Here is a 25,738-nt window from a genome sequence, read left to right as displayed (position 1 = left end):
AGAAGAAACAGCTGTGAGGTCAAATGATTCACAAAGTCCAGCTCTGCTCAGGCACCTTATTTCCCTTATGAGGTAAAAAAACCTGACAAATTTTTACTTTTCTTTTGAGAGTCTCAAATCCTTTTCAGCCATTAACCACTAAAGCAGCCTATGTGCTCCATGAAGGTGATTAATAGGAGTGGAGGCGAAGCAATTACTTAGAAGTGTGATTACTTTAGGTACATGTAATACTTAGATATTCTAAATACCCAGCTTTATGGGTATCTGAGACCCTTGACTGCAGTTTCCAGTACCCAGCACTTCTTAATGAAGATGAACTCTCAAGATGAACTCTGCATGTAGCTAAGAAATAAACAGAAATAATTTTAGCACCCAAAATTATTAGCTGCAGGTGAGGTAAAAATCACAAAGGACTGACATTGGTTTTAACAAGAGAAATGAGCCCTTAATAAAAATGCCAGTACCGAATTGTTAGAATCTGGCTTTCCCCGATTTCTCAGTCTCATTTTCTGTTATTTGTTTTATCACTCTTCACACACACCAAAAAAAAAAAAAAAAAAAAGTGGCAACACCTACTTTTCTGGCCTCTGATAACCTTGTTTGTGCAATACCAGTTCAAAATCTTATATTTAATTTTATCAGCTCTGAACTGAAGCCCTAGAATTGGTTTTAAAACTAAACTTTCGCTCCAGAAAATAAATATTTTTGAGGCAGATGCTCACAGCTTTGTACATAAATTTTAAGAGGTGTCTCTCGAGGTCACTGTGACCTCCTTCTCCCATCAGTGTCCCCACTGGAATGCAGGTTTTGTTAAAAATTAGATCTGAATCCTGTAAGTACCTCCAAATCCTGGATTCCCTTGGACTGCCAGGAAAGAGACAGCAGTCACCATTAGCCAGGTACAACACTGGAGTTGTTGGCATGGCTCATGTCTTGGAATGTATGTAAATTTACACTACAGTTATTTAAGCAGCTGATTTCAAACTGCTTTCTTCATCTACGTTGTCCATAATGTACATTATAAAAATCCTTATTTTCACTACGGTGAGGACTGCCTAAACTCCAGCTGGATAAAGACTCTATTTGCTTTGTCTAAACAGTGCAAGCTCTCCCATATTCAATGACTACTGGAATTATTGTGTGATCTTTTCAGCTTCTAATGCATATTAATTTGTAATATACAAAACCCTTCAATAAATAATTGTGCAGACTGAATAAAAAAGCAATTTAAACTTTTTCCCCCCCTAACTGGAGACACTTTTTACAAATAGTTCTTTTAAGTAGTCTTAATAGTATCTCTTTAATATTGCCATTAAAATTCACCAGAGTTCAAGAGCAGAGCAAATTTACATCTGTTAAAATAATGGAATTGACACTGATATTACATCATTGCTATTTTAAATAATCATTCTTCATAATTCTAACCTACTTGCTTTAAGTTGCAAATAAAGGGCTTGTTCCTACTTTCATCAAAGTCGATGGCAAAACTCCCTTTGGCTTTCAGGGAGCAGCACCTAGATTTAGAGACAGAGTCTCTGCTGATGTGTTGGGGTTTGACTGTGTTCCCTAATGCAGCAAAGAATAAATCCCTCTGAAAGAAAAATTACTGAGGAGAGTTCTGTGAGCTCCAGACAGAGAGGATAACTGTACTGGGCTAGCCTGTTCCCAAAAATCACAGAACTCTATAGACCACTCTGAATTCCAAGGTAGTTACAGTTCTTTTGCTTATTTTCACAAGAAAGCAACATTTTATATAGGTGTTTTATGCCATTTTAGTGCAATTTTGTGGTTTTCCTTCCTTAAAATTTTGGGAGAGATTGTTTGAAAAGAAGCGCAATGACAACCCTCATGAATTCACCTTCTCTTGGGAGAACATTAAAACTTTCACTGAAATTACATAAGTGTTCTATGAACAATTCAAACTGAACCTATAGGAATTAAAAATATACACTGTACACAGCTGGAAAGCCACCTAGAAGGTGAATCAACGTAGCTCTTTCCCTGATGACAGCAGAAAATGAAGCAAGGATTTTTAAGATATAGAGAATAAATGCTATAGCTGAGACTATTTGAAACTGGAGAAGAAATAGACTTTTCATTATCCATTTAGCACTCAAATGAACACAGTTTTGTGCCTGACTTTACCTGAGCTGCTTTTTTGTTCTTCAGAAAAAATAAATCTGTGTCCACATTGCCAGTTATCATCTGTAAAATCACCATAATTCTGCTGTCTATGTAGACCTTAAGTTTTCAGGGACAGAAACATTTCACCTGTGTCTGCACTGTGCATTTAGTGTGACAGATTTCTGGCCATGGCAGAAATCACCAGTCACTCCTGACTGCTAATGCACCACTGAAATATGCTGAACATTTACAGGACAATAACCACCAGCTGAGTCTTAACCATAATTTTGCACTGCAGTAACGGGGCTGTTACATGTTATCTAGGAACCAGAGAACTTTATTAGCACTGTCATAAAAGCTAAAGCAGAATCAACCCCTTTTCCTAGCACCACTGACACTGCCTATTACAAATAAGATATCCATCAAGCATACTTAGATCCTAACTGAAATGGCAATTGCCTTGGGTGTCTTTAAGGGTAATTTGATTTAAAAGAAAACCACATGAGAGAACAAATATGTCCCTTTGCTGAAGAAAAGCACAAGTAAGCAGCACCACCAAGACCAGGAGGAAACAAATTATTCCAGAAATATCAAGTTTTCAAGAATCTGCAGTGCTGACTTCTTTACTCCACTTGGAATTACCTACCCGTTATATAACTTTCCACTTTCTCAGTGAGACACCTGTCCTTATGCTTATTTGGGGAAAAGAATGAAACAGCTTGAATGTCAGGGAAATATTTTCCAAGCAAGGATGAATAGGCAATGCTCTGCCCTAGGAACTGTTTCAGGCACCATCACTTGACGATGTTTAAGAAGAAATGAGAGGGAAAACACCTAAGGGTTTAGCCCACAGAGATTTTCATGTCATGAAGACTGGGTCTAGCTGAACTAAGAGGTCCTTTGCAGCTGCATGACCTGTAATTCTTTTTGGCATCATTCCTCAGCTTTAAAATATTCCATCTTCCCCCCCCAATTGGCCCTAACACAAGATGATGTCTGGTGCAACCCAGCCTTCAGGATAGTCCTGAATAAGACAGCAAACCAGGGAAGGGCAAAGGAAATATATTACAAATATGGCTTTAGGAAGAAACTTATTTTATTGCTTTCCAACCATTCTAATAAGGGGAAACATACACCTGACATGGAAGACCAGCTGTTGGCCCCAATTCTTCACCACTGAAAGGAGGAATATTCAAATACGCCTATCCCTATCTAATTAAGCATATATTACACAGACTATTTTTATATTATAAATGTACAGTCTAGATTCTTCACTCCAACACTATTCTCTTCCAACACTAAAACCTGCTTATCTGAAGACTTCATGTAGCTGCAAAAATTTTTATTGGAAGAAATATGTTCTCATGTCATCTATTTTTGGCTTTCCATGCTGCGACAACAGAGGCTGGCCTGGTGTTTCTATATCTGAACATTTCTCAGGTAGCAGAAGAGCTGCCGCAGATTGCCTGGCACCTGCTTGAGGATGAGGTGAACAGAAAGCAAAGCAAAAGTATTTTTATTTCATCAAGAACGTTTTGGCCAAGCCATATTTGAAGAAGATAAAAATTGAGGAAAGTGTAAACCAATGGGGAATGTAATCTCTTAATATTTTGGGAGCATGAAATGGTGAAATCAGAGTTCAGAACTAGAGCAGGTTTAAGATGGAGTGAAACAAAAGTGGCAGGTGCTGGGGAGAAATATCTTTTTCAGGATTACTGTTTTCATGACCTGGTAGTTATATTTTGGTAGTTCTAATCTTCCTTAAACAAAATAATTTCTGAGAAGGCAATATAAAAAATATGAAACACAAATGCCAATAGAAACCTATTGCAAGTATGAATCATCAGCAACAAGCCTATGGCTGCTGAGCTGGGAAAAAAAACCCAATGTACTTAGATGCATCGTCTTTTGCTAATATATTTTTTGAAGATCTGACTCTTTTTAATAGAGCAGCTATTAAGAGAAACTAATTATGATTTTATTTTTAAGGGCCTGGATTTTCTCTTACATGTATCATTCTAACTCAGGAGAAAAGCCATTCAAGCAAATGAGATGAGGTTGGTGTGAACAAGTTTAAATGATCACACAAAGGCCTCAAGATATTTATGGATAGAATGAGTCATTCCTGTTCTGGTTGGATGATTGCATCAGTGGAGAATTAGTCTCATCATGCAGGGCCGGAGCCTCCTTTCTCTTACATCACCATACATCAGGAAAAACTGTGTCTCGGTTTTTGAGACAAAACTTCAGGAGGAAGCACTCTAGAATGAGAGTCTCCTCCGAAGGGAAAAGGGCCTCCCCTTTTCCTCCATCAATGAGACAAATGGGTCACAAGAAGTGACAGTGGAGAAAAGAAACCAGACTGTTTATAAACACACGAACAAAACAGGGCACAACAGGATACAAAAAAACCTCAAAATACAACAAATTCCTGGAAAGGGAACAGACACGCGGGCTCAGACCAGCCAGGGCCACCTCGTGGGCCCATCGGGGCCACCTGCAGGCTGCCTGGACCAGCGAGGAGGGAAGGGAGACAGTGAGGCAAGGGGAAGGAAGGGGAAAAAAGAACAAGAGAAAAACCCGAAGAACCTTTTCCCAGCTAGCTGGAACACAAAGGAAACCCAGAAAAGCAGCACAGTGCTCTCGGTGCACTCCCTCCCGAGCCCTGCCCAGACCCTGGAGCCCTTGGGCTGAACCGTTCAACCGCCCCGCGGGTCCATGGCTCCGGCACCGCCCCCGGGTCCATCCTGAAGAAACAGTGTCCTTGGGCATTGAGCAGACAGTTAAGGAATAATGAGGCTTCATAACATCACCCCAGGACATACTGTGTGAAGTTAGTCAGTGTTTCAGTAGCTTAAAACCAACAAGCTGGTAGAACTGAGCCCACAGCCCCAATTCCACAAAGTAGTTGCACACAGACTCTAAAGAAGCTGCCCCATCTAAATCAGGAGATCATCTGGTCTTTCTTCCTTAGTCTGTTTACCTAAAGTGACTTACTAAAGTTTAGTAAGACCTGTTTCTCATTTAAAATGTAAAGTAAATGTGGTCAAACAACATTCCTTTTTCTAGCAACGCATCCAAAAAAGTAGCTTTTCTTCCATCAGTCTCCTGCAATATGTCTACAAAGAAGGAGACATTAAATAGATAACACAAGCTGGACTACTCAAACTCCCTCCACACCAAATGCAGATCTGTGAGAAATCTTCAGCAATCCAAGTCTTGGAGTATTTTGCGGTGATTTCTGGGTCAAAGTAAAACAACTATGCCAGAATCGACAGGATTATTGCCATTTTAGGCACACACCAGGTTTGGTGGTGCTAGAACAACATGAGATCCATCCATTTTAGCTCTAAGAACAAGCAATGCCAGGTATTCAAGAAGCCAGCTCACAAAGTGTTGTGGTGGGCTGCTGTGACTATCTAGAATAGATTATGGGAGAAAGAAATGGCTGGAATATCTCCAGCAACTGTTGGAGTTCCCAAGAAGTTTTTTCCTCACAGTAATGACTTTAAGGCTAATTAGAGGCAGAAAACCAAAATGGCAAATTCCCCAGGCACCAGGTGTTTACCAGAAAAATCTGTTCCCCAGCCAGACACCATCCCTGCTCTCAATGGTTTCCATGAGCTTCTCCCCTACCAGACAGGAGGTGTTCTGCCTCCCCGGTATGTCTGAGCACTTCTCACTTTGGAGAATTGGGAAGACTTAAAATCACCTTCAAGGTGGAGAAAACCAAGCGTGGATGCTGCTTGGATCCATCTCAGCAACCCCAGGAGCTGTCTGAGAACCAGAGTGAGGTTTTTCATGCTGTAGGCAACCAGAGAATCATGTCTTGCTGCTCTCCTGTCCCTGTCCAGCCAGTAGCCCACCACGAACATGAACCTGGATAACGCTGGATTTAAACAATTTCCCATGCAGTTTTACTTCCTACTATTCCACCTTTTTCTCAAGATATTTAAGCACTAAGCATTGCAAGTATGATGGTTTCATATTCATGTTATATTTTTTAGTACCGTGTTTATCTGCATTGTGGTGTTTTTTCTCTTTTCCCACGAATAAGAGATGTCTGCATATAACAAATCCTATGGGAAGCTCTATTCATGTCTAAAGCCTGAGGATTTTTGGGAGGGGGAAAAAAAAGAAGATTTATGTATTTATTCAGAAATTAAATGAGATTAATAATTTTGAAAGCAATTTACAAATAGCAATCAGCCACTGCAATGAAGGTCAAAAGAAAAAGGACACATTAGCAATTGAATCTCTTCCCTTCCTTTAAAGTTTTAATACTGCATACCTGTTAATAATGGGAAATATCCTTCTTCAAGAGTAGCATTTTCAAAAATTGGTAGAATCCTTTTGCTAATTCTAATCTTCTTTTAATAAAATAATTTGCTAAAAAGGATTATAAAAAAGCATGAAAATTAAACGCCAATAGAAATATTGCCTATACAATAAATAGTTAATGTATTTTCTAAATGAATGATTTAAAATAGCTATTAAAGTAAAGAGAATGAGCTTATGTTTCTAGTAATGACTTCTCTGCCTCAGAATGAAATCTGTAAATCCCTGATTGCAATTTCACATCCCAAAAGAACAAGCAGTCCTGGGACTGATGCTTATTGCCTTTATCATTAATACTAGCACACTACATATGTGATTTTTATATCACTGGTTTGAATATTTAGATTTATACTTGTGTATGCTTTATATTTTAAATCCCACACAACCATTCTGTCACAAAAATAAAGCTCTCCTTCAACAAGGCTTTTTTGTACGTACATGCATACATGTATACACAGACTTTCAGTATAACTACAATTTTATTCATAAGAGTGCATAATGATTCAGGCTGTGATTGTTAATAAAAATGCATTTCTAACCATCAAATTTGAGTCTATTATTCTAAGTTAATTGCATTTGCCCTAAAGAGACTTGCGACTGGCTGTCAGCCTATTTGTGTCAGTTCCATTTTATTCATCAGTCAATCTTGTCTCCTCTTTTTTCACATCCCATATATTGATCAAATAGATTTGTTAGCATGCCTCTGCAGCTTTAAAAAAGTTTTTGTTATTTGTCAGGTTTATTTGATTACTATATTAGTTGAGTGTTATCTTAATTGTTATTTCAATAGAAAATAAATGCCCTTTGATAGTCCCCCAAGATTCACTTTAAAGATAATCCATATAACAAGTCAGTGGATGAAGCGAATGTGGTAAGAAAATAAACACATTAAACCTATTTTAAAAGGTGGTATTAATCTGCAGCTGTATTGTACTTGATCCAAAAGACAGGAATAGAAATAAGTACAGTGTAAAACAATTTTGATAAACATCAGTGCCGTATCATTGCATATTATGCTATGTATAAAATACCTTAACAAAAAGACATGTGATATAAAATAAACTGAGGTCATATCTGGAAGAATGGGGTTTGCAGTTATGTGTGAAATTGAACTGTATTAAATATGGCTTTCGACACTAAAAATTAGGCTAGAGAGGCAGTAAGCAAAGGCAGGTGGAAGTGCTGTTATATGGGGCAAATTTTGGGTAGGGAAAGAAAAAGAGGAAACCAGCTTTCAGGAAAGTATTTACTGCAGCAAAAATAAGCATGTATGCAGGTAGCTTCTTCCTCCACAAAGCTATGATACACTGTTTAGTGAAATAAATGGGAGATAGATTAATATTTTGAAACAGCATCTTGTGCACATCAGTCACTCAGTTTTGGTAATGAAGTCACAATAGCAAAATTTTTACCTCAACCTTATCAAAGGGGAAGGTGATGCAACCAGTTTTCCTATGTGAATGTCCCAGAAACCTGTCTCTCATGTCTTCATTATCAGCAAGGCTACATAACCCTGGCTCCTTGCCTAACCTTAAATCTGGGATCTGCCCAGCTGGTACCTGAACTTACATAGTGTCAGAAATACCGTCCATATGTTTTAAGTCCATATGTTTTAAGATAGCTACTCAAGATATAGAAGCATTGATTTAATAAAAATTTTAGGAAGCAAAATCTACTGCTTTACTTGTATTGAAGTACGTTGACTGAACCCATTACTCCCTGAAACTGAGATGAAGAAACTTATGAAAACCTAAGTTTCTCTCATTTCTTTTGGCCAGGATCATCTGACTTCAGAGAAATTTGGGTTCTCATCTGCATAATTATCTGTAGCCAGCTGCAGGGGGAGGGGATGAGAGTAGGGACAAAACCAGACTTCCAAAAAAGCAGTTTTTTCCAGGCTTAATCTCTTCAGTCAAGGTGAGGTGATTTGCCAGCAGGATGGGCTTGTCTTTCATTGATTTCTGCAGGAGTTTAGGCCAGACTGAACACCTATCATACCTATGAGGCAGAGCTGGAATGATGAGCACCACCCTAAGGGGGACCTCTCTCATTAGAGCAGGAGCATTTTCAAGTGCCTATACCTGGCTGAGGATGCCTGAAAAGTCCAACTCCCAGACTGTTTTTCTTCTGGAACCTCTTTATCAGTATTTCATACTAAACTACCATGCTAAATCTTCAGATGCCCTAAAAAAAAAAAAAAAAAGCTCAAATTTGCAGTTGTCCTAGAGCAGTTAGCAACACTCCTGTGATTCAGAAGCACACGGTGTGATGATAGTTTCAAGCTAAACTGTTATGACCAGCTAGTATGGAATATAAACAGGAACAGATGAGAAGAATACAGCCTCAACATTTGAGACAACAAAGAAAGAGTGAAATGATTGCTACATAAAAGACATTTCAAAGACCTCCCAGAAAACCAGGCATAAAAATCCCCAATAAAAAGGCTCAGCAAGAAAACTGTCACACCCCCTAATCCTCAGCAGACTCTAACAAGATGTTCGCATGAGCCAGAGATTGTCTCCTTCCCTAGAAGACAAAAGGCACAGAAATCAATACTGTCTAGCATAGGATTAGGAGGCAAGAGATAGATAAAAAGGATTCCTTAACCTTACAATTAGAAACCCAACTCTCCAGCCAAAAAGATAACCAGAAACAGACTGCAAACCTGTGTCACAATAATTGCTGCATCTTTTACTCTTTGAAAACTGATATTTTTCAGAAGATTTTTTTATAATTTATTGCCACCCCAAGAAAGGTTTTGATGGCCACTTAGCTACAGACAACTGCTGCTACCAAACCACAATTCAGCACACATGGCAATAGAATTATTTTTCATTCTTTATGTTTTAACCACCTCCAACCAAGCAAAAATTATATTACCAGTGCTTGCACCAATCTCCCAGTAAATTGTACCACTAAAAGCAAAATGATATGTAATGCACTACTTCTAACAAATGATCAGCTTACTGTGCCCTGAACCAAACACTTACACAGATTCTTCATGCCAAACCTGGCATAAGCATGTGCTCTGATTAAAAAGGAAGCAACTTAGTTGTTATAACAAGCGTCTTAAGCTTTATTTGGTATTACTAATGCTTTTAAACAGAAGGCAGGGTACTGGCAAGAGCAAAAAACAGACTTGAAGGGGGAGGAAACCTGCAGGCTGGGAAGAAGCTGCAGTCTCCAAAGTCTGACCCTCCTGCTGTAGATAACGAATGACCATAAGCTGTGAGAGCTGGAGAAGTTTGCTGAATAGAAATTTCAGATTCTTTCTGAAGCTCAACAAGGCAACCACAAGACATTGACAATGACATTTACAAAGCCTGTATTAACTTACAGCAATGACTTGAGCACCAAATCACATATGCTTAGGTACTACATATTCCCACTTTATAGGGGGCTAAATAGCACGAGCACTCATTGAGGGACGGTCAGAATTTAAGCAGTTGGCACATCCAGCGTTACGAGTCTTTCCTGGTCTTCCTGGTGCCATCAGGAGAGGAAAAGTCAAATAATGTCTTTTTTCTCTAAGTGCAACACACTTGCAAACCATCACTCCATGCTCTTGTGATCCCACTGTCTACTGAGCCTTACATTTCCTGCCTTAAGCTAACTTTCCATGGTCTTGTTCAGTGCAAGTTAGACACTACCTCAGAGCTGCCTCATGTTCTGTGGTAGATGAAATAATCCCTGTAAGTAAACTACTTGAAACCACTTAGAAAGATGTTGGCAGAGATGCAACTTAAACCATTGTCATTTGTCATGGAAAGACAAACAAATCACCCTTCCCAGAAGAATCGCAACTCAAAATAAACATATGGAAAAAGGCATGAATTTCTGTTCCTTTTTTAGCAAGCTCAAAGACAGCATAAAGCTTGTCTTACACATTCTTGGAGAATAAAAGGGAGAAATGTTTTCTACAGATTTCTAAGCAAATTTTCTGGACCTCAGTCCAGATGGGAATAAGTAATTCCCTCAGTCCACCCCCAAAGGCTGCAGTGTACCAGACAGAGCAGCCCAGGATGTGAATCAAACAGGGTGGGAGCAGAGGGCAGTGTGGTCTGCATGGTGGCATAAGCAAATTAATCCCTTCTCAGACAGACAGTTCCCCCGGGACTCCACGTCTGGCTTTTGGCAGAGTGTCAGAGACTCATGAGCCTTTGCCTACAAGCACACTTGTCCCCAAGCCACAAGAAGCTGCAATGCTGTCCTGCTGAAAGGCCAGCTATGCTGGATTTGAGTCTGGGAATAGGACCATGGCATCCTGCCTGTTATCTGAATGTTATTTCCAGATAACATTTTCCTCATTTTATAACAAAGCACGCTACTGGTTAGCACTATTACAAGCACAACTTGAGATTTACAAGATAGGCTAGTGTTTTTCACAATTTGTGTTCAGATCAAGATTTACCAAAGAAACTGCAAAACATTATTTTAGTGACCTCTGTGTGGCACAAAATCCCACTTCCACTGGGATCACAAGACCACCCAAGTATTCAGTCATTTAGATAAGGACTACATCTTCCCCTCCAAGCAGGGGAGAAAGGCACAGTGCTACAGAAGCCACCAAGTTTTCAGCTTTGCCACTGTTAGCAATTTTGAGATTGTCAAAGCCCATGGTGGTGAAAGGCAGTGCAAAAGCCTAATACACCTAAAAAGGTAGGAAGCATTGCTGTGCTGAAACAGGGAAATAAAGATGGGTGAGCTAAACTTGAACTTTCAACATATCCTAAGCCCTTGAAAGCTGGACTAGGGTTATGTTTAATAACTTAATCCACTACATTCAAGAAGTCCAGCATCTTCATCTGTACCATTGGTAGGAGCGGGGATGTGATGAAGCATACAGTTCATTATCCATGGTTGCCTCAGTTGTGATCATTTTAATAAAGATTTTGCATAATTAAGATTTTCATTGTGGTTTTGGAATCAGATACAACACTTGATATGGTTTGCCCTGCAGCTGAACATTACCAGCACCTTTAACAGGCATTGGGATGGTCCCTCATGGATCGAGGCAGACTCATCTCACGGGTGCATAAAGAAAACTCAGACACATGCTACCGAAAAAAAACAGCAAAAGACAAACTTTACTCACTCAGAAGCTCAGGGTTCAATGCTGCATCAGTGAATCAGAATCCTCAAGCAGTCTCTGTCCCTTTGGGTAAGACAAGTTGTGTTGACGGTATGAAAATTGCTGTGTTCCCTGGGGAAAACACAGAATTATAGAATCATTTTGGTTGGAAAACACCTCCAAGATCATCTCAGTGAGAGGCCACAGGACACTAACTAGATCATTAAAGAGAAGGGGTATGTCCTAACTTCTATTAAGAGTTATTTTTAACATACTTGTGAAGTCAGTTAGGGGACATAGCTTGACTTTCCTCTTTCCTCTGACAACAATACGGTTTTGAGGTGTTCACAGAACACCCATGTGGGATAACAAAGGCACATCACCAGCTGAGAAGCTTTTCCTACTTAGTGAAACTTTCTTTTCACGTTCTTATTTTCTCAAACTAGGCAGCCCCTTATAAACTTAGGCTTCATCTTGTCATCTCCTTCTCCCCATAGCACATAGGGCATGGAACCACAGCATTTCAACCACTGACATGGCACCTTCCATGCAAAAAAATTAGCTCCATTAGTGTAATTCCATTGGGGGATGTAAGCAAGAGCATTTCCTTAATACTTTTCATCTGTTTCAGCCTACAGCCCGTTTTTAAATCAAGATTATTTTTTGCATTAATCATGCTAAAGAAACATTTTAAGGTTTACTCAAAACAACAGAACAAGCACAGAAATGCTGCACAGGGGGCTAAGCCTAGAAGCTTTAAAGCGTGGGAAGAAGCTCTTTCTTATGAAAATTGAGTAAGAACCCCAAAAGGGTCAGCTTAGGAGCCACACGAAGGCTGCTTGTTCCCATTTGCAGGATCTCAGTTGATTACTTTGGTATCAGACAGCCCTCAAAATGCCTCCTTTCAGGGGCTACTAATTCTGCACATTACCTGGAGAACTGCCAAGATGTTGTTTGCCCTTTTTCCTCTATTTATCTGCTAAAGGAGAAGCAAGGCCTGTGGCCCTCTCCCCTCCCAGCTGAGGATGTTTTCCTAACTGAGGCTTCTCATACCAATTAACACCATCTGAAAGCCTTTAGAATGGGAAGATATGCCAATTTATCTGCTTTCTACCCATCCACTCCAGAAGTGGGTAATGCTTATCTGCTCCAATTACTTCTGAAAATGGCATTTGGAGAGTCCCAGCTGGAGCCAACCCAAGAGACCTTTCAGAATTTGGCAGTGGCCCTCAGTACTCCTCACCATGACCATTAATTGGGGTGTTGCTGATTAAAGGATGAGTACACCAGGCTGGGCAGCACCCACAGGCTGGGCTCTTCCAGTGACAATAAGTTGGCTGTGTTAGAAACCACATCATCCAAAAATTTTAGAAAGCACCATGGCCCCATTAGGACCTTTCTTAATGGGGCACCCAAGACACAGTTGTTGCAACCAAAAAGCCTAAACCCAATGGCTTCAGTACATGATGGGGGCCTACAAGAGAGCTGGGAAGGGGCTTTTGACAAAGGCATGTAGTGATAGACTAGGGAGAATGTCTTATATCTGAAGCAGAGTAGGTTTAGACTAGATATTAGGAAGAAATTCTTTACAGAGAAGACAGCAAGGCACTGGCACTGGTTACCCAGAGAAGTTGTGAATACCCCATCCCTGGAAATGTTCAAGACCAGGCTGGATGGAACTCTGAGCAGCCTGATCTAGTGGAATGTGTCCCTGCCCATGGCAGGGGGCTTGGAACAGGAGGTTCTTTAATGTCTCCTCCAACCCAAACCATTCTATGATTCTGCTTGTACTGGAAACACACATGATGCAAACTTTCTCTGCTGCTTAGAGGACACTGATGAGGCTTTGGTAGGCAAGGTCAAGATGTTCGCCTGCTCTGATAAAGCATGAAGAGGTAAATCATCCTGTGCAACTCAAGTGATTCAGATGGTACTTTTGGCATTTTCCCCCCCTCCTGCTTTTGTTCTGTCAGTCTGAAGAGAACAGCTCGTGTGATGTAATTTAGAATGGAGCTTTTTTAAAGCTTTCACTCAGGAAAAGCTTCAGGAGCTCTGGGGGTATAGCTTAGCTCGGAGAAACAGAAAGAAAGCAAGTTTGCATTGACAGCTTGATCCCAGAGAGAGGTGGCTGCCTGCTTGTCTAACAGGTCCTCTGGGTCTGGATGAGGCAGAGACAGAGGAGCAGTCATATTAAGTGAACGCGCGCTGCCAATGTTAAAGGAACAATTACCATTATTCTGCATAGTTCACTGTTTGCTACTGCTATTTCCTTCAATAAAACCTCTTTTCACTTGGCAATTGGAGCTTGTCATGTAACAATATTTCTTATGCACAATACACATACTAAAATGCCCCTGTGTTTTTAATACATTTATAGTTGTTAACAATAGCGGTATAGCGACAGAAAAAACTGTACTTGCTTTGAATACAGAACAGATTGAAAAAAGAACAAACCAGTGGCCCTGATCTGAAGGATTAATGGGGGTTAGATTTTGCCTAATCTGTGTTAAAACAGTGATACCTCTTCCATTTCTTTGACACCCACTTCTTCCTCTCAGGGCCTGGGCTGTGACCCCCTCGCTTGGAAGGCGTTGTACACCTGAGCCTTGTGCAAAATTTCAGTCATGGTTTTGATGTCAGGGAGTGTTGAGGAGAGGGTTGGGCTCTCACCTGCCCCTGTGCCTGGGCTGCCCCGAGTGGGGTGGACAAGGGGTGCCACTCCGAGGTCCTTGGTAAGCCCAGCCTGCTAAAGGTTGCCCAACAACCCTTCAATCCTTGTGCATGGTGCACAGACAGGTGGGAGCAGTGTTACTGTCCAACAACACCTGAAACTCTGGTGTTCAACTGCCCACATCAGACTAACAAAACTCCTTGTGAATGCAGCTCCTGGTGAAGCAGGACAGACAGCTCTGGGCATCTCCCCAGGGTTGTGGAGCTCTCCAGCTCTCCTCCAAAAGCTCACACAATGGAGACATTGTGTTACTACTGAGCTTGCCAGCACCACAAAGCCAGGTGGAAATGACCGCAGTGAAGGTGCCACGGTGAGAAGAAATTACGTGTTTGCACTTCTGAGCAGGCTGAACCTCATATTTCATGCACCCAAAGGAACAAGCAGCTGTTCGGAAACCTTTGTAGCACAATCATGAAGGAAACTTTCTTCTGCCATTAGATTCGTGTTTTCTAAGAACTCTATTTTTTTCAGAACAAGTTAATATACACAGGAAAAGACATCTTGAGTGTTCCTGACTCTCCTACACTATCCAGGAATAGTGATAGACTGCGAGTTTAAACACATTCTTCCACTGCACAGTGAGAGAAGTGTGTTTAATGCTGTGAGCAGAACACTTACCATGTTTGCCTTTGCCAGAGCCGGCAAGACTACACTGTTTTAAGAGTACTTATTACATACATAAGTAACAGTGGATGTCATCTGTCTGCCCCCAGAATAGATGTTCTGCATCTTCAGTGCAGGTTAAAAAAAGGATTTGTGAAAAGATGCACAGCATGATACATCTTCTGCTTCAGATATTCCTAATTGCTTTGTCTATGGCTTTTTCTGAGGAAAAGAGAGAAGACACCCAGAGATGGTCACCATATTGGAGGCTGATTTGGAGCCTGATCTGAGCTCCCTGGAATTGTTTTCTTTGACATCTGGTGATACAGGATCAAGCCCTTGCGAAGATAAATAAATGGTTTTCCAGCATGGTCCAGCACAGGCTGTTCTGCAACACCTGGGGAGGTGCTCAGATGGCAATAAGATTAATAATGTTTATTACAGTCTGCAAGTCCAGCTCCCAGTTGTGTTCCAGCGTGGCATGCAGGCAAGAGAGAAACAAATGGAAGTGTTTGCTAGGAAAGTCTCATAGAAGATGTAAGACTCTCGCAGATTACCACTCACCATTGGGTTCAAATCAAAGAAAAACTTTTATACCTTATTAGAAGACATTCAGGGTTGTAGTCATATATTATCATGAGTCAATTTACCACTAGTACAGCTCTGAGGACTATCAGTGAGAAATGCTGCATCTTCTGTGATTTGCAGTTCTATTTCACAGCGTTTAAAGTGTTTGAATGTATTTTAAGAATATATATGGGTTTGATGGTGTTAATATAGATGGGTTTGTTGGTGTTTCCCCCCACCAAATGAAAATGCTGACAGTCTTGGAGCTGCTCTGGCATTAATGCCATCCAGGGATATCTTTGTGACCATAACTGTGTGTAATGCCTGCTTTGGGAATAAACTCTTCGAGAATAAACATAACTTCAGTGCCATTCAGAGAGTGGCACAGTTGTCAAGGACCTTGGGACATGAAAGGAAGACACTGTGCTGTCTTTTCATTGGAAAGTTCACAAATTCTGCCTAGAGATCCCTCTGATATTTTCACTTTTCAATATATAGTGCTTACCAAAAATAAAACTGAGAATTTTAAGTGCTTTCCAAATTTAATGACACAGAGTTTTACATGGAAAAAAAAATCTGTTGTAATAAACTCAGCATTTTCTGTTTTACATTACCTATAAATTTCCCCAGCTAAAGAGTGAACAATTACACAAGGATGTCCATGGGTGTGACCTACCCTTAGGTACTGTACCAGGGTATTAAATAAAGCCCCGTCCACTTCTGGCTACTCTGCTCTGGTTAGGATTTTGTTTCTGGAACTTGATCATATCGACAGACAACCTTAACCTCATTGTGGGGGGAGTCGTTAACCATGAGAGGAAGGAAGAGTGAATTAATGCAGCAGGGAAATCGAGGCAACAACAACAACAACAACAACAATAGTAATGTTTGTTTTTTCTTTGCTTTGAAAACAACAAAGTCAATTCAGATGAGACAATGCATCAAAACCTCCAGTTTCACACTGTGCAGTGAGGAATAAAGAGAATTTGAGAGGTTTGAGTTAACCCTGCAAAACAACAAGCAGCTGCCCATGAGCACTGGGATGGACCTGCTCCAGCACCCGTGGGATGTGCAGGCAGCCCCATCAGAGGGTAGCCTCAGGGGAACTGTGTGGTGTTGTGCATCCCAAATCCCAGCCCAGGGAAGAGGACAGGGGCTGGCACAGCCATATGGTGACTGGGGTGGCCTACTGACATTAATAAAAACAAACATTGCTAAGCCCTTCACTTGGAGGGGGAAGGACAGGGCTGTGTGTTTTCAGTTCAAGTTCAGTTTGTGACTTGTTCTGAGTTTTTTTAATTATCCCTTTTAGCAAATATCAGCAGAGTGCAGTCTTAAACAAGAAACAAAAGAACTTGGAAAGCAGACTTTAGCTTTCTTTACAACATTTCTTAGGGCTGTTTCATATAATAGGGCCACCACACAAGTTCCTCCCCATCCCTGGGGTGTTCAAGGCCAGGTTCCACAGGGCTTGGAGCAACCTGGTCCAGTGAAAAGTGTCCCTGCCCATGGTGGCTGGTTGGAACTAGCTGGGCTTTCAGTCCCTTCCAACCCAAACCACTCCATAATTCCATAAAACCAAAAAATCCAGTGTGGGGCTTAAATACAACTTCAGGTATAGCCACTCCATCTCAGTGACTCCCAGAGAGGATGATTCTCTTTCAAGACATGCTGGAATAACAACAGGGTGCCAGGATGCTGTGATCATAAAATTCAAAACAGGCAAAACATAAAAAACACGACCTAACAGCAAGAAGCATGTGAAATACCATGAGATCCTGCGGCTCCCTGGACTAACCCCAATTCCTGTAATAGATTTATCTCATGGAAGCCATTTCATAAAGGCACAACCACCAGGACCGAAATACGGACCTAAAGAAAAATGTGATAGGGAAAGAAAACAGTGGGTGAAGGAAAATTTAGGAGATCCAATCTACGAACAAGTCCTGGGGGCTCAGATAAGGCTCTCCTGAAGGATGCACAGCTGTATCCCACATCCAGCCCCTTGGGTTTCAGGGATTGCCTTGCCTGTTGACCAGCTGAGGTTGTGTTTCTGCTGCAGTTAACACTTGATACCAAAGCTGTGAGGTTCCTGCGAAAATTCAGTGATTTATCTCGGCGCTTATCAGCCTAGGGCTCCCAAGGACCTCTCGCCAAGAGAGCGATGGACAGGGAGGGCTCTGGGCAGGCCCTGCAAACCACCCAGTGAACAAAAACCCACTGTGGATTTTGCTGTTGTGGTCATTTAGGGCATGAATTATGTCCAGCCTTTAACATAGATGATGATGTCTGATGCAACAGGGACTTCGGACTTAGCACATAAAAACCTTTTCATAAAGTGTTTGGTCCCCCTTCTTGCAAAGTTGTTACAACTCCAAGGTGTAAGAGAGCAGCATAAAATTCACACTGATCCCTTCAATTCTTTTTTAAGCATCCTTAAATCCAGCTTTTTTTTTTCCCTGCTATACATCTTACTTTTTATAGTTAAAAGTAATTTTAAAGCAAAAAAGAACATAAACAATATACACTGACTCTTGACACTCCATTGCTTTTTTAAACTAGAATAATAAAAATTTGCAAATGAACAAAAGAGTGGGAGGAAGATATCTGATTTACAATGTTTTTGAGATAAAGAACACTATAAAAAAAGATCAATGTGAATAATAAAGCATTGTTAACTGAGTCATGACATTTCTATTCTCAGTGAAGATTTGAACAGTAGAGCTCTGCAAATGAGCACCTTGTGCCATTTTCAAAGTGGGAGGAAGACATATAATTATAATTTTTAAAGTGAAGAGAATTTAAAAAAAAAACTCTGTGAAAAAGTTTATTGAAAAACATATCGACATATCAATATGACATAAATTACTTTAATTTTATTAAACTAGGATGGGGGAAAACCTCTTTTTGAAGACTGGCTGCAGAAAGCATTCCTTGAAAAGAATTTTCTTTATTAAAAACTCTTTGCTAAGATGAAACAGCACTGAATGTCAGCACTACCGTATATTTATTCTGTAACTCTTCCAACAGCCGAGATCTATAAAAGAAACATATTTTCAAAACAGTTTTAACCTCCATTGTCTTGATCATTCGTATTAGCATTTTTCATGTCACCTATTGAAATCCCTTAAAGGAACCTTTTATTCAGTCAAAATTAATGAAGCCGTTTTCTTAAAACAGCCTCCAAAAAGCAAAAAGGACGTAATGTTGTGCATTTTATTTGACATACGTTTTCTGCCATTTCACTTATTTGTGTGATGAGAGCAATACTTCATATTTATGCTATCAAATCTGCAGAGAAAAGTGATTTTGAGAGAGAAGAAAACCAACTCTGCTCTTGCTGTGTGTGCAATTTAAATCCACAGTGAAAATACAGCATTGATCAGATTACTCCAATTGAGTCATTTAGTGCTTTGGCATTCCTGAAGTTAGGGCCCAGCTGTGAAATCATAGTTGGGGCCAAACATTGCTGTTAGGTGAGTGCACATGGCTCCCATTTTCTTCAAAGGGAATGACACACATGGCCAATATTTAGCTTTCACCTCTTCCATTCTTCAGCTAGCAAAGCCAGAACCAATGGAGTATACGCAGGCAATTTAACAGAATTAAGAATACAATCAAGATTTTCCAGGACTTAGTAGTGATTTGGGATATATAATTCAATACACCTCAAAACGCAGATGCTCAGCCTATTCTGAAAATCAGGCCATCTCAAATGTCTTGCTTTAAGCAGGTAAAATCATAAATTACTCTGAGTATTTTGGCCATTAGATCCTAACAAACTGGGTGTAGTACACCTCTTCAAAATTATAAACTCCAATTTCTGGCTTGGCTGGGATGCCTGAGAGAATTACGACATCCCAACCCATTTTTATTCCTGTGCTGGCACACAATTCTCCCCTTCTATTACCATTATGGGACTTGAACACAGTGCAGGTGCCCTTCTGCAGCAGGTGACCCCTAGGGAAAATCCAAGTCCTGGCTCTGTAGGTCCCCTGGGATGGACTGGGCTGCTGGGATGGCCCACAAGACCTTACAGCATAAGTGCCATGGAGAGAAAAAAGGATGCATCCCAAAAATCTAGCTGCCCCATGCCGCCTGCAGATCTTCATTCCAACTCAAGGTCAAGTGGAAAACTTTTCTACCATCCTTGCTGACTCTCCTCTTCACTTTCTCCTGACTCCATCTGTTCCTCACCCATCTCCTTCGTTCCGCACTCGCCTCCCTCTTCTTCCTGTGTCCATCTGTTCCCTCCTTCCTCGACACAAGTCGGGGAAGGGAAGTAAATTCAGTCATTCACTGAACAGATTTCAAGATGAACCCCCTCCCTCTCCAGTTCTAACTTCATTCATCATGGCAAAAATTATAATGAATAGAAATGTTGAAGGTGAAAATTTATTAGGGATTGTGTTTCTTTCTTGTATGAAAAGCAGTTAAAGCGGCATATAAACATTGGCTTCATTCATTTTTTCTTAATATATGGTATAATTAGTGAGAAATATTAGTGGAAGTGCTTGCTATGCAGTCCATCAACACATGCCTGTCAGAGCTTAGGATCTGGGCCAAAAGTTTTTGCCAGTCCTGTGATAGATTTATAATAAGCCTATAGAAGGCTTTACAGTTAGCTGGGTCACTAATTCATGAAGTTAAAATGTATGCAATGAGGTCAAAAATACACTATTGATAAAATACCCCCTCCCGGGATTGCACCATTAGCTTTGTTACTGCAACAGCAAAATAAAGTAAACCCAAAGCTCCTGTGAATTACCAGTCCATCATCGTAAATCAGCAGTGAAGCACTTGCACGAGTTCATGATGTCATCTGAAGCCCGGGATATATTTATAGCCTTGTGTACTATTTCCTGTTTCCTTATGACAAAAATAAACAGTCTCTAAATCCCCTGCATCCTTATGCCTGAGCTCAGCAGAATGTAATGGGCACGAATCTCTGAAAGCCCCTGTGATATATTGGTCTAGAGCAGCTCCCTTCTGATGGGCCGTGGCGCCCACGCTCCCTCCAGCCTCTCCCATGTGGGCAACAGCAGTTCCCATGGATTTTGCTCCATCTGCTGCACTCACTGCTGGGATAGTCCCACACCCCCTCCTGCTTTCCCCCCCTGACACTTAGAGAGAGGAGGAAAGAAGATTTAAGCCCAGGCCTTAGGCATGGAGTGAAGGGCCTAGCAGGCACAGCCAAGGTGGAGGAGCATTGCTCCATGTGGGGGCCTGGGCTTGCCACCACGGGGACCTTGGGCATCTTGTCCACCAAGACTGCCAGGCCATGAAGGTTGGAGTTTGGGCTGAAATTTCCTAAATTTCCTCTCTCCTCCTTTGTTAATGACTTGGGAACCTCATCTAAGGTTTCTGGGGTCTGTGGGCATGGATGATGCCCCATATTACATCTCAGACCTCCCAGCGCTCAAATTTTCTGTACCTACCTGAATTTCTGTGTTTGCCAGTGGTCCTCTTCACCTCTTCTCAGGTGAAACTTTCTCTCTTAGCAACTTGTTTTATTTTTTACTTCCTTTCCAGCTATGAGACAGAGGGTAACACAAACAGCACACCATCCCATGTAACCTCCCTTTGCAAGGAAGCGCACTTGCTTCTGTTTGACCTCAGAGCAACAACTGCTGAAGTCAATGACTGTCACTAAGTGGCTGAGAGTGATAGCTGTGCCAAACCACATTTATTTGATATTTATCCCTCTTCAATTTTGGTTTTTTTTTTCTCCACCAAGACCGTCGCACCAGCTCCCTGCCTCTGCTGGCCCTCCCTGGGGTGACATCAAGCAGTGAGGACCATCCAGGTAAGCTGCTGGCCCCGTGCATGCAGATACTGCCTCCCTGGTAGAGAATTATATCCTTTAAACTAGCAAGAAAAAGTGTTTTGTTTTTCTTTTTACTTCTGCTTTTTTGAAGCACTGCCATCAAACCCTGAGGTTTGTGTTTCATTGTTCTGTGAGTCCTTTCAAACCAAGTGAGTTCAGAGCAAGCCTTTATATGTACAAGTTATCATCCATCAGGTCTGATGTGGCTCTGCCTGTGTCATCTCAAGACTGAAAGGACATGGCACACAGCTCTTTCAGTGATGAGCATGTGATACATTAAACAGACAGGTAGCAAGAGCAGTGCATGGGATAGCAAATGGCAGGGGGAGCAGCCAGGCGTTCTTTGGTGCTTTCGCTGCACTGATACACAAAGATGCCTCGGGGGAAATTAAAAAGTTACAGGTCCTAAACTGCTACAGTTTTCCACACAGTTTAGCATTAACCCTTGGGATTCCTTGTCACAGGGGTGTGAGACAAAGGGCCATTGCCAGGATGGATTGGAACAAATGCCAGTGTCAAGTAGAGCCACAGGCTCCCTCGTCCTTTGCTTGTAAGATGTGGATGAGACCTTTCAATTCTCCTTCTCTTTCAGTGGCATCTCCCCCTAAACAGTTGCTCCAAGAGCTGCTTTGGATTACCTGCACTGCTGCAGTCCCTGTCCAGCAGAACAGAGCACCTCTAAAATCCTCTGTTCTTTATCAAAAATAGACTTAGAGCCCTTGTATGCCTCTATATTAAATCTAATTTCAGAAGCATGCAGGGAAACTGCAGACTCCTCTTCTCCAGGACTGCAAGATGCTGGTTTGTGCCTAAAGCCAATGAAGAGAAACAGAGGTCAGGGGACATACTGCAAATGCAAGTCTTGGTATCACTGCTCCTCCCTATTAACCAGAGGGATCTGGGGCTGGCATCAGTGGAAAGTAAGTGATTTACTTTCTGCTTTCATGAATTTAGACACTGTAGTCAGCCATCTGAATCACCCAACTCCAAAAAGAAAAAGAAAAAAGAAATTCCATGTGAGTATTGAGACTATCTTTAATACAAACATGGGTGAACGATCCCAGTCTTCTTCTGCAACAGCCAAGGCGAGTCCCAGCTTCCCCGTGTGAGGAAGAAAGTTGCTACTTCATACTATTTAAAAATGGCACATTGTGGGGGTGTACCTTTAGCAGCCTCTGCCTAACAGTCTAACACTGAATAATCTGAGATTTCTTCATCATGATACACTTATTTTTCCCTTCAAGTTCACTTCAGTGGTTGATTTCTATATGTTAAAAACACAGACATATGTGGACATCTGAAGTTGAATACAGGCTCTTAAAAGAGAGTTGGAAAGTTTGACCCTCTTCCCATCTCTAATTGTAATTTAGTTTTCTTTTTATATTGTCATTTAACAGTAATCATAAATAGTATCAGTGGTATGTAATATATTTTTAAAGCCTATTTGGCTACATCTATTTGTTCCAAACTCTCAAACTACTGCTGTTCCACCCAGCAACAAACTATAATAGAAAAAAAAAAGTGCTAACCACCTTTTTTTTTTTTTTTTTCTGCTGGTCTAGCACAATCTTTATTTCTTCAGACACTTTGTGCAAACATTAAATTGATAAAAGACATAATGTAGATGGACCCACAGCTGAAATGAAGGTAATTGCATAAAAATGAAATGGAGACCTATAATTGTACACTGCTTTAGCCTCTCCTGCAGTGTTTTCTGGAAGCAAGGATCTCGCTTGTCATAGCAAGTTGCTTGTTACAGTGATTGCATGAAGACTTGATCTAGCTGTACAAGACAAGTATAACATTACTGAAAGGGAGCTTTTCAAACTAAGAGTCTGACACTAAAATGTACTGTATTTTCCAAGATGTAGTATGCTTTAACAAACAGAAGAGTCCCTGAGTGACAGCTTTTGTTACCCTTTTGTTTGATGGTGCTGTATTGAAAAATTCAGGTTATGTCTATGCCTTTCTATTTCTGGTTTTGATTTCTCTTCAACGGCACTTCAAGAATAAAAATTGACTCAAAGTATGAATAGTAGAAGTCGGTGGATACAGTAAATGTTAGTCTGGCATTTACTGATTACTTCTGTCAGACTTTTTGCAGTCTCGCTCTTGAATGCTTAAAGGCATTCAGTGGGCCATTGTATTGTTGCAGAATTGGGGAACTCAACAGATATATTGTTAATTAACAATATGTCTAGTTCAGATTTTTGGGCAGATTTTGAAAGTGGAAAATAATAGTTATTGTTGCCTAAGCCTTTCGATCAGATCCATGTGTATCCAAAGGCCCAGCCTGGGGATAGCTCTCAGTGTGGACACACAGGATCCATTTGTAATATTGGCACCTGAATAAAAGCTGAGGCTTGTGTTTTTTGGACTCAGAAATAAATTATTATCCAATAAATCTAATGCATAAGCAGGACATCGCTTCCTCCTGAGCCCTGCTGCTTCAATTAGCACAACTTTTCCTGGAGATGGTTTGTTATTGAATGGAAGTGCAGGCAAATTTGTGGAATGTCATTGATTTGTAAACATTGGAAAACAGTCATTACTGTACAAGTAAGGACATCCAAAATACATGAGTTTTCACATTCTGGATTGAAGAGGCTGGCCAAGAAGTCAGAGAGGGAAAAAAACCCCTTTATTTGCTTATTCTGGGGGGAAAACCATCAATAAATCATCACAGATGGGCAAACCCAGACATGCATAGCCCAGGATGCTGATTTCCTCTGACCAAAGGTACAACCTCAGGGGAGAATTGCTGTGCTTTGCACTGCTGGGTCACACCCAGTAGAGCCACTGCCTCTTCTGCCCTTCCCATCTCACCTGAGGCTTTCCTTTATCTTAATGCTCACAAAACCTGACAGTTATAGGTTTCTGAGACTCCTCTCTGTGCCACTTCTCTCTTACTGCCTCCATCCCATCGTTCACTCCCTGCCCAAGGCCAACCTGTAAACTCTCCAGGACAGGAAACTCCACATTTCCATCACAGTAGACTTTGTTGTCATTAAGACTTCAAAATCAAGGCAATACCTTTGCCACACAACTTTAAAGCAGTGATTTAAAATGAAAATGATAGCCTAGTTTTTATGCTTACTTTATCCCAAGGTCTTACTCTACTAACCTCTACCCAGATTTTCTGCTTCTACATATTTCGCCAGGTAAAAATTATCTAAAATGGCATGAGACCCTACTACGAGCAGAAATTTGAATGAATTGCTCACTCATTCTGTAAGTAAATTGAGTCATAGAAATCACAGAAAGATTAGCTTGGAAGGGACTTCTAGAATCACATTGTTGGGCCTCTGTCAGAAACCTGCAGTAAGAGCAGGTTGCTGGGGTCCATGCCCAGCTGAGCTCTTCACACAACCACAGCCTTGCTGGGGTCTGCTCTGGTGCTTTACACCTCCCATGATGAGGAATTCATTCCCTAGGCAGCTCCAGCTGCCCTTGCTGCAGCTTCTGACTGTGCCCTCCTTTTTCCTCTGCGCACTGCTGGGAGGAGTTGGGGTGTGGCTTCTCCGTCACCCTGGCTCTGGAGGGGAGCACAGCATCCAGCACCCTTCTTTGCCTCCTCCTCCAGGCCAACCAAGCCCAGCTACCTCAGCCTCTGCTCACACAGGAGGTCTTCCAGACCCCTCACCACTTCAGTAGCCTTCAATGGGCTTGTGCCAGATGCCACTTAGCCCTCAAATCCTTGCTTCCCCCCTCTTCAGGCCTTATGGTTCCCCTGTTTTTTCACTTACCCTGCAATCCATCCATCCCATCCACATTTCCTCCTCTCGGCCGCAAGGATACTGGGGGAACAACTACAGTCTCATCAAGGTTTCACTCTCTGTGAGCCTTTCCTTGGCTTTTCTTTAATATACATCAGAAGTCAAAGGTACCTAAAACCCAAGAGATGTGCAGGGTCTCTCTTCAGGCTCCTTGCAGCTGAGTGTAAACAAACCACTTTAGAGCACTTACTTACTGATCTTCTCAGAAAGTAGCATTTGCAAAACTGAGGTGTTTGTAAAGATTGATTTTCTGTATATAGCTCAAGAGCAAGCATATCACAAGATTTAAGTAAGATAAAAAGTGAGGCTGTGCTTGATGTGAGGTGCAGGAGTTAATCAGCTGTAGATAAGAACTGATGAGGTTTTATCATCCCTGCCATGGAGAGAATGACTGTGTTTCTTGGCCTCTTGATCACTTCAGAGAGTGAGTGAAACTATATATCAACCCGTGTTTATCTGTGCCTGAGAAGTTCTTCAGGAATAAATTGAACTCAGAACTCTTCTTAACCTTTCCCGTAGTTGGGGCTTAAAATTAAGCTCTCCCTCTGGTTTTTGAGCTGCCTCTCTGGCACGCTGACAGCATGTGAAGTATCCCATCTCCTAGTTGACTTCCAGGCCAACAACGTAAGTGGGGATGAAGTTATGAAATAAGGAATCTGGATGCTAAACAGAGACCATCTGGCTTTCTTTGCTACACGATT

At 41.3% G+C, this 25,738-nt stretch overlaps 1 protein-coding gene across 1 annotated transcript in view; it reads left to right on the top strand.

The window, feature by feature from the left end:
- MDFIC2 (MyoD family inhibitor domain containing 2) overlaps positions 1-25,738 on the top strand; it is a gene marked incomplete at both ends in the record, with an annotated part of 43,460 nt that overhangs the window by 13,219 nt on the left and 4,503 nt on the right. Inside the window, one exon of the mRNA XM_082288711.1 lies at positions 21,172-21,240. Within this exon, the coding sequence (XP_082144837.1) occupies positions 21,172-21,240 (69 nt within the window). The remainder of the gene's footprint in view (positions 1-21,171; positions 21,241-25,738) is intronic.

Source organism: Coloeus monedula, assembly GCF_965178545.1.
Source record: "Coloeus monedula genome assembly, chromosome: 11".
Lineage (NCBI taxonomy): Eukaryota > Metazoa > Chordata > Aves > Passeriformes > Corvidae > Coloeus > Coloeus monedula.
The sequence above is the reverse complement of the archived record's forward strand: the minus strand, read 5'-3'. Positions and strand labels throughout refer to the sequence as shown.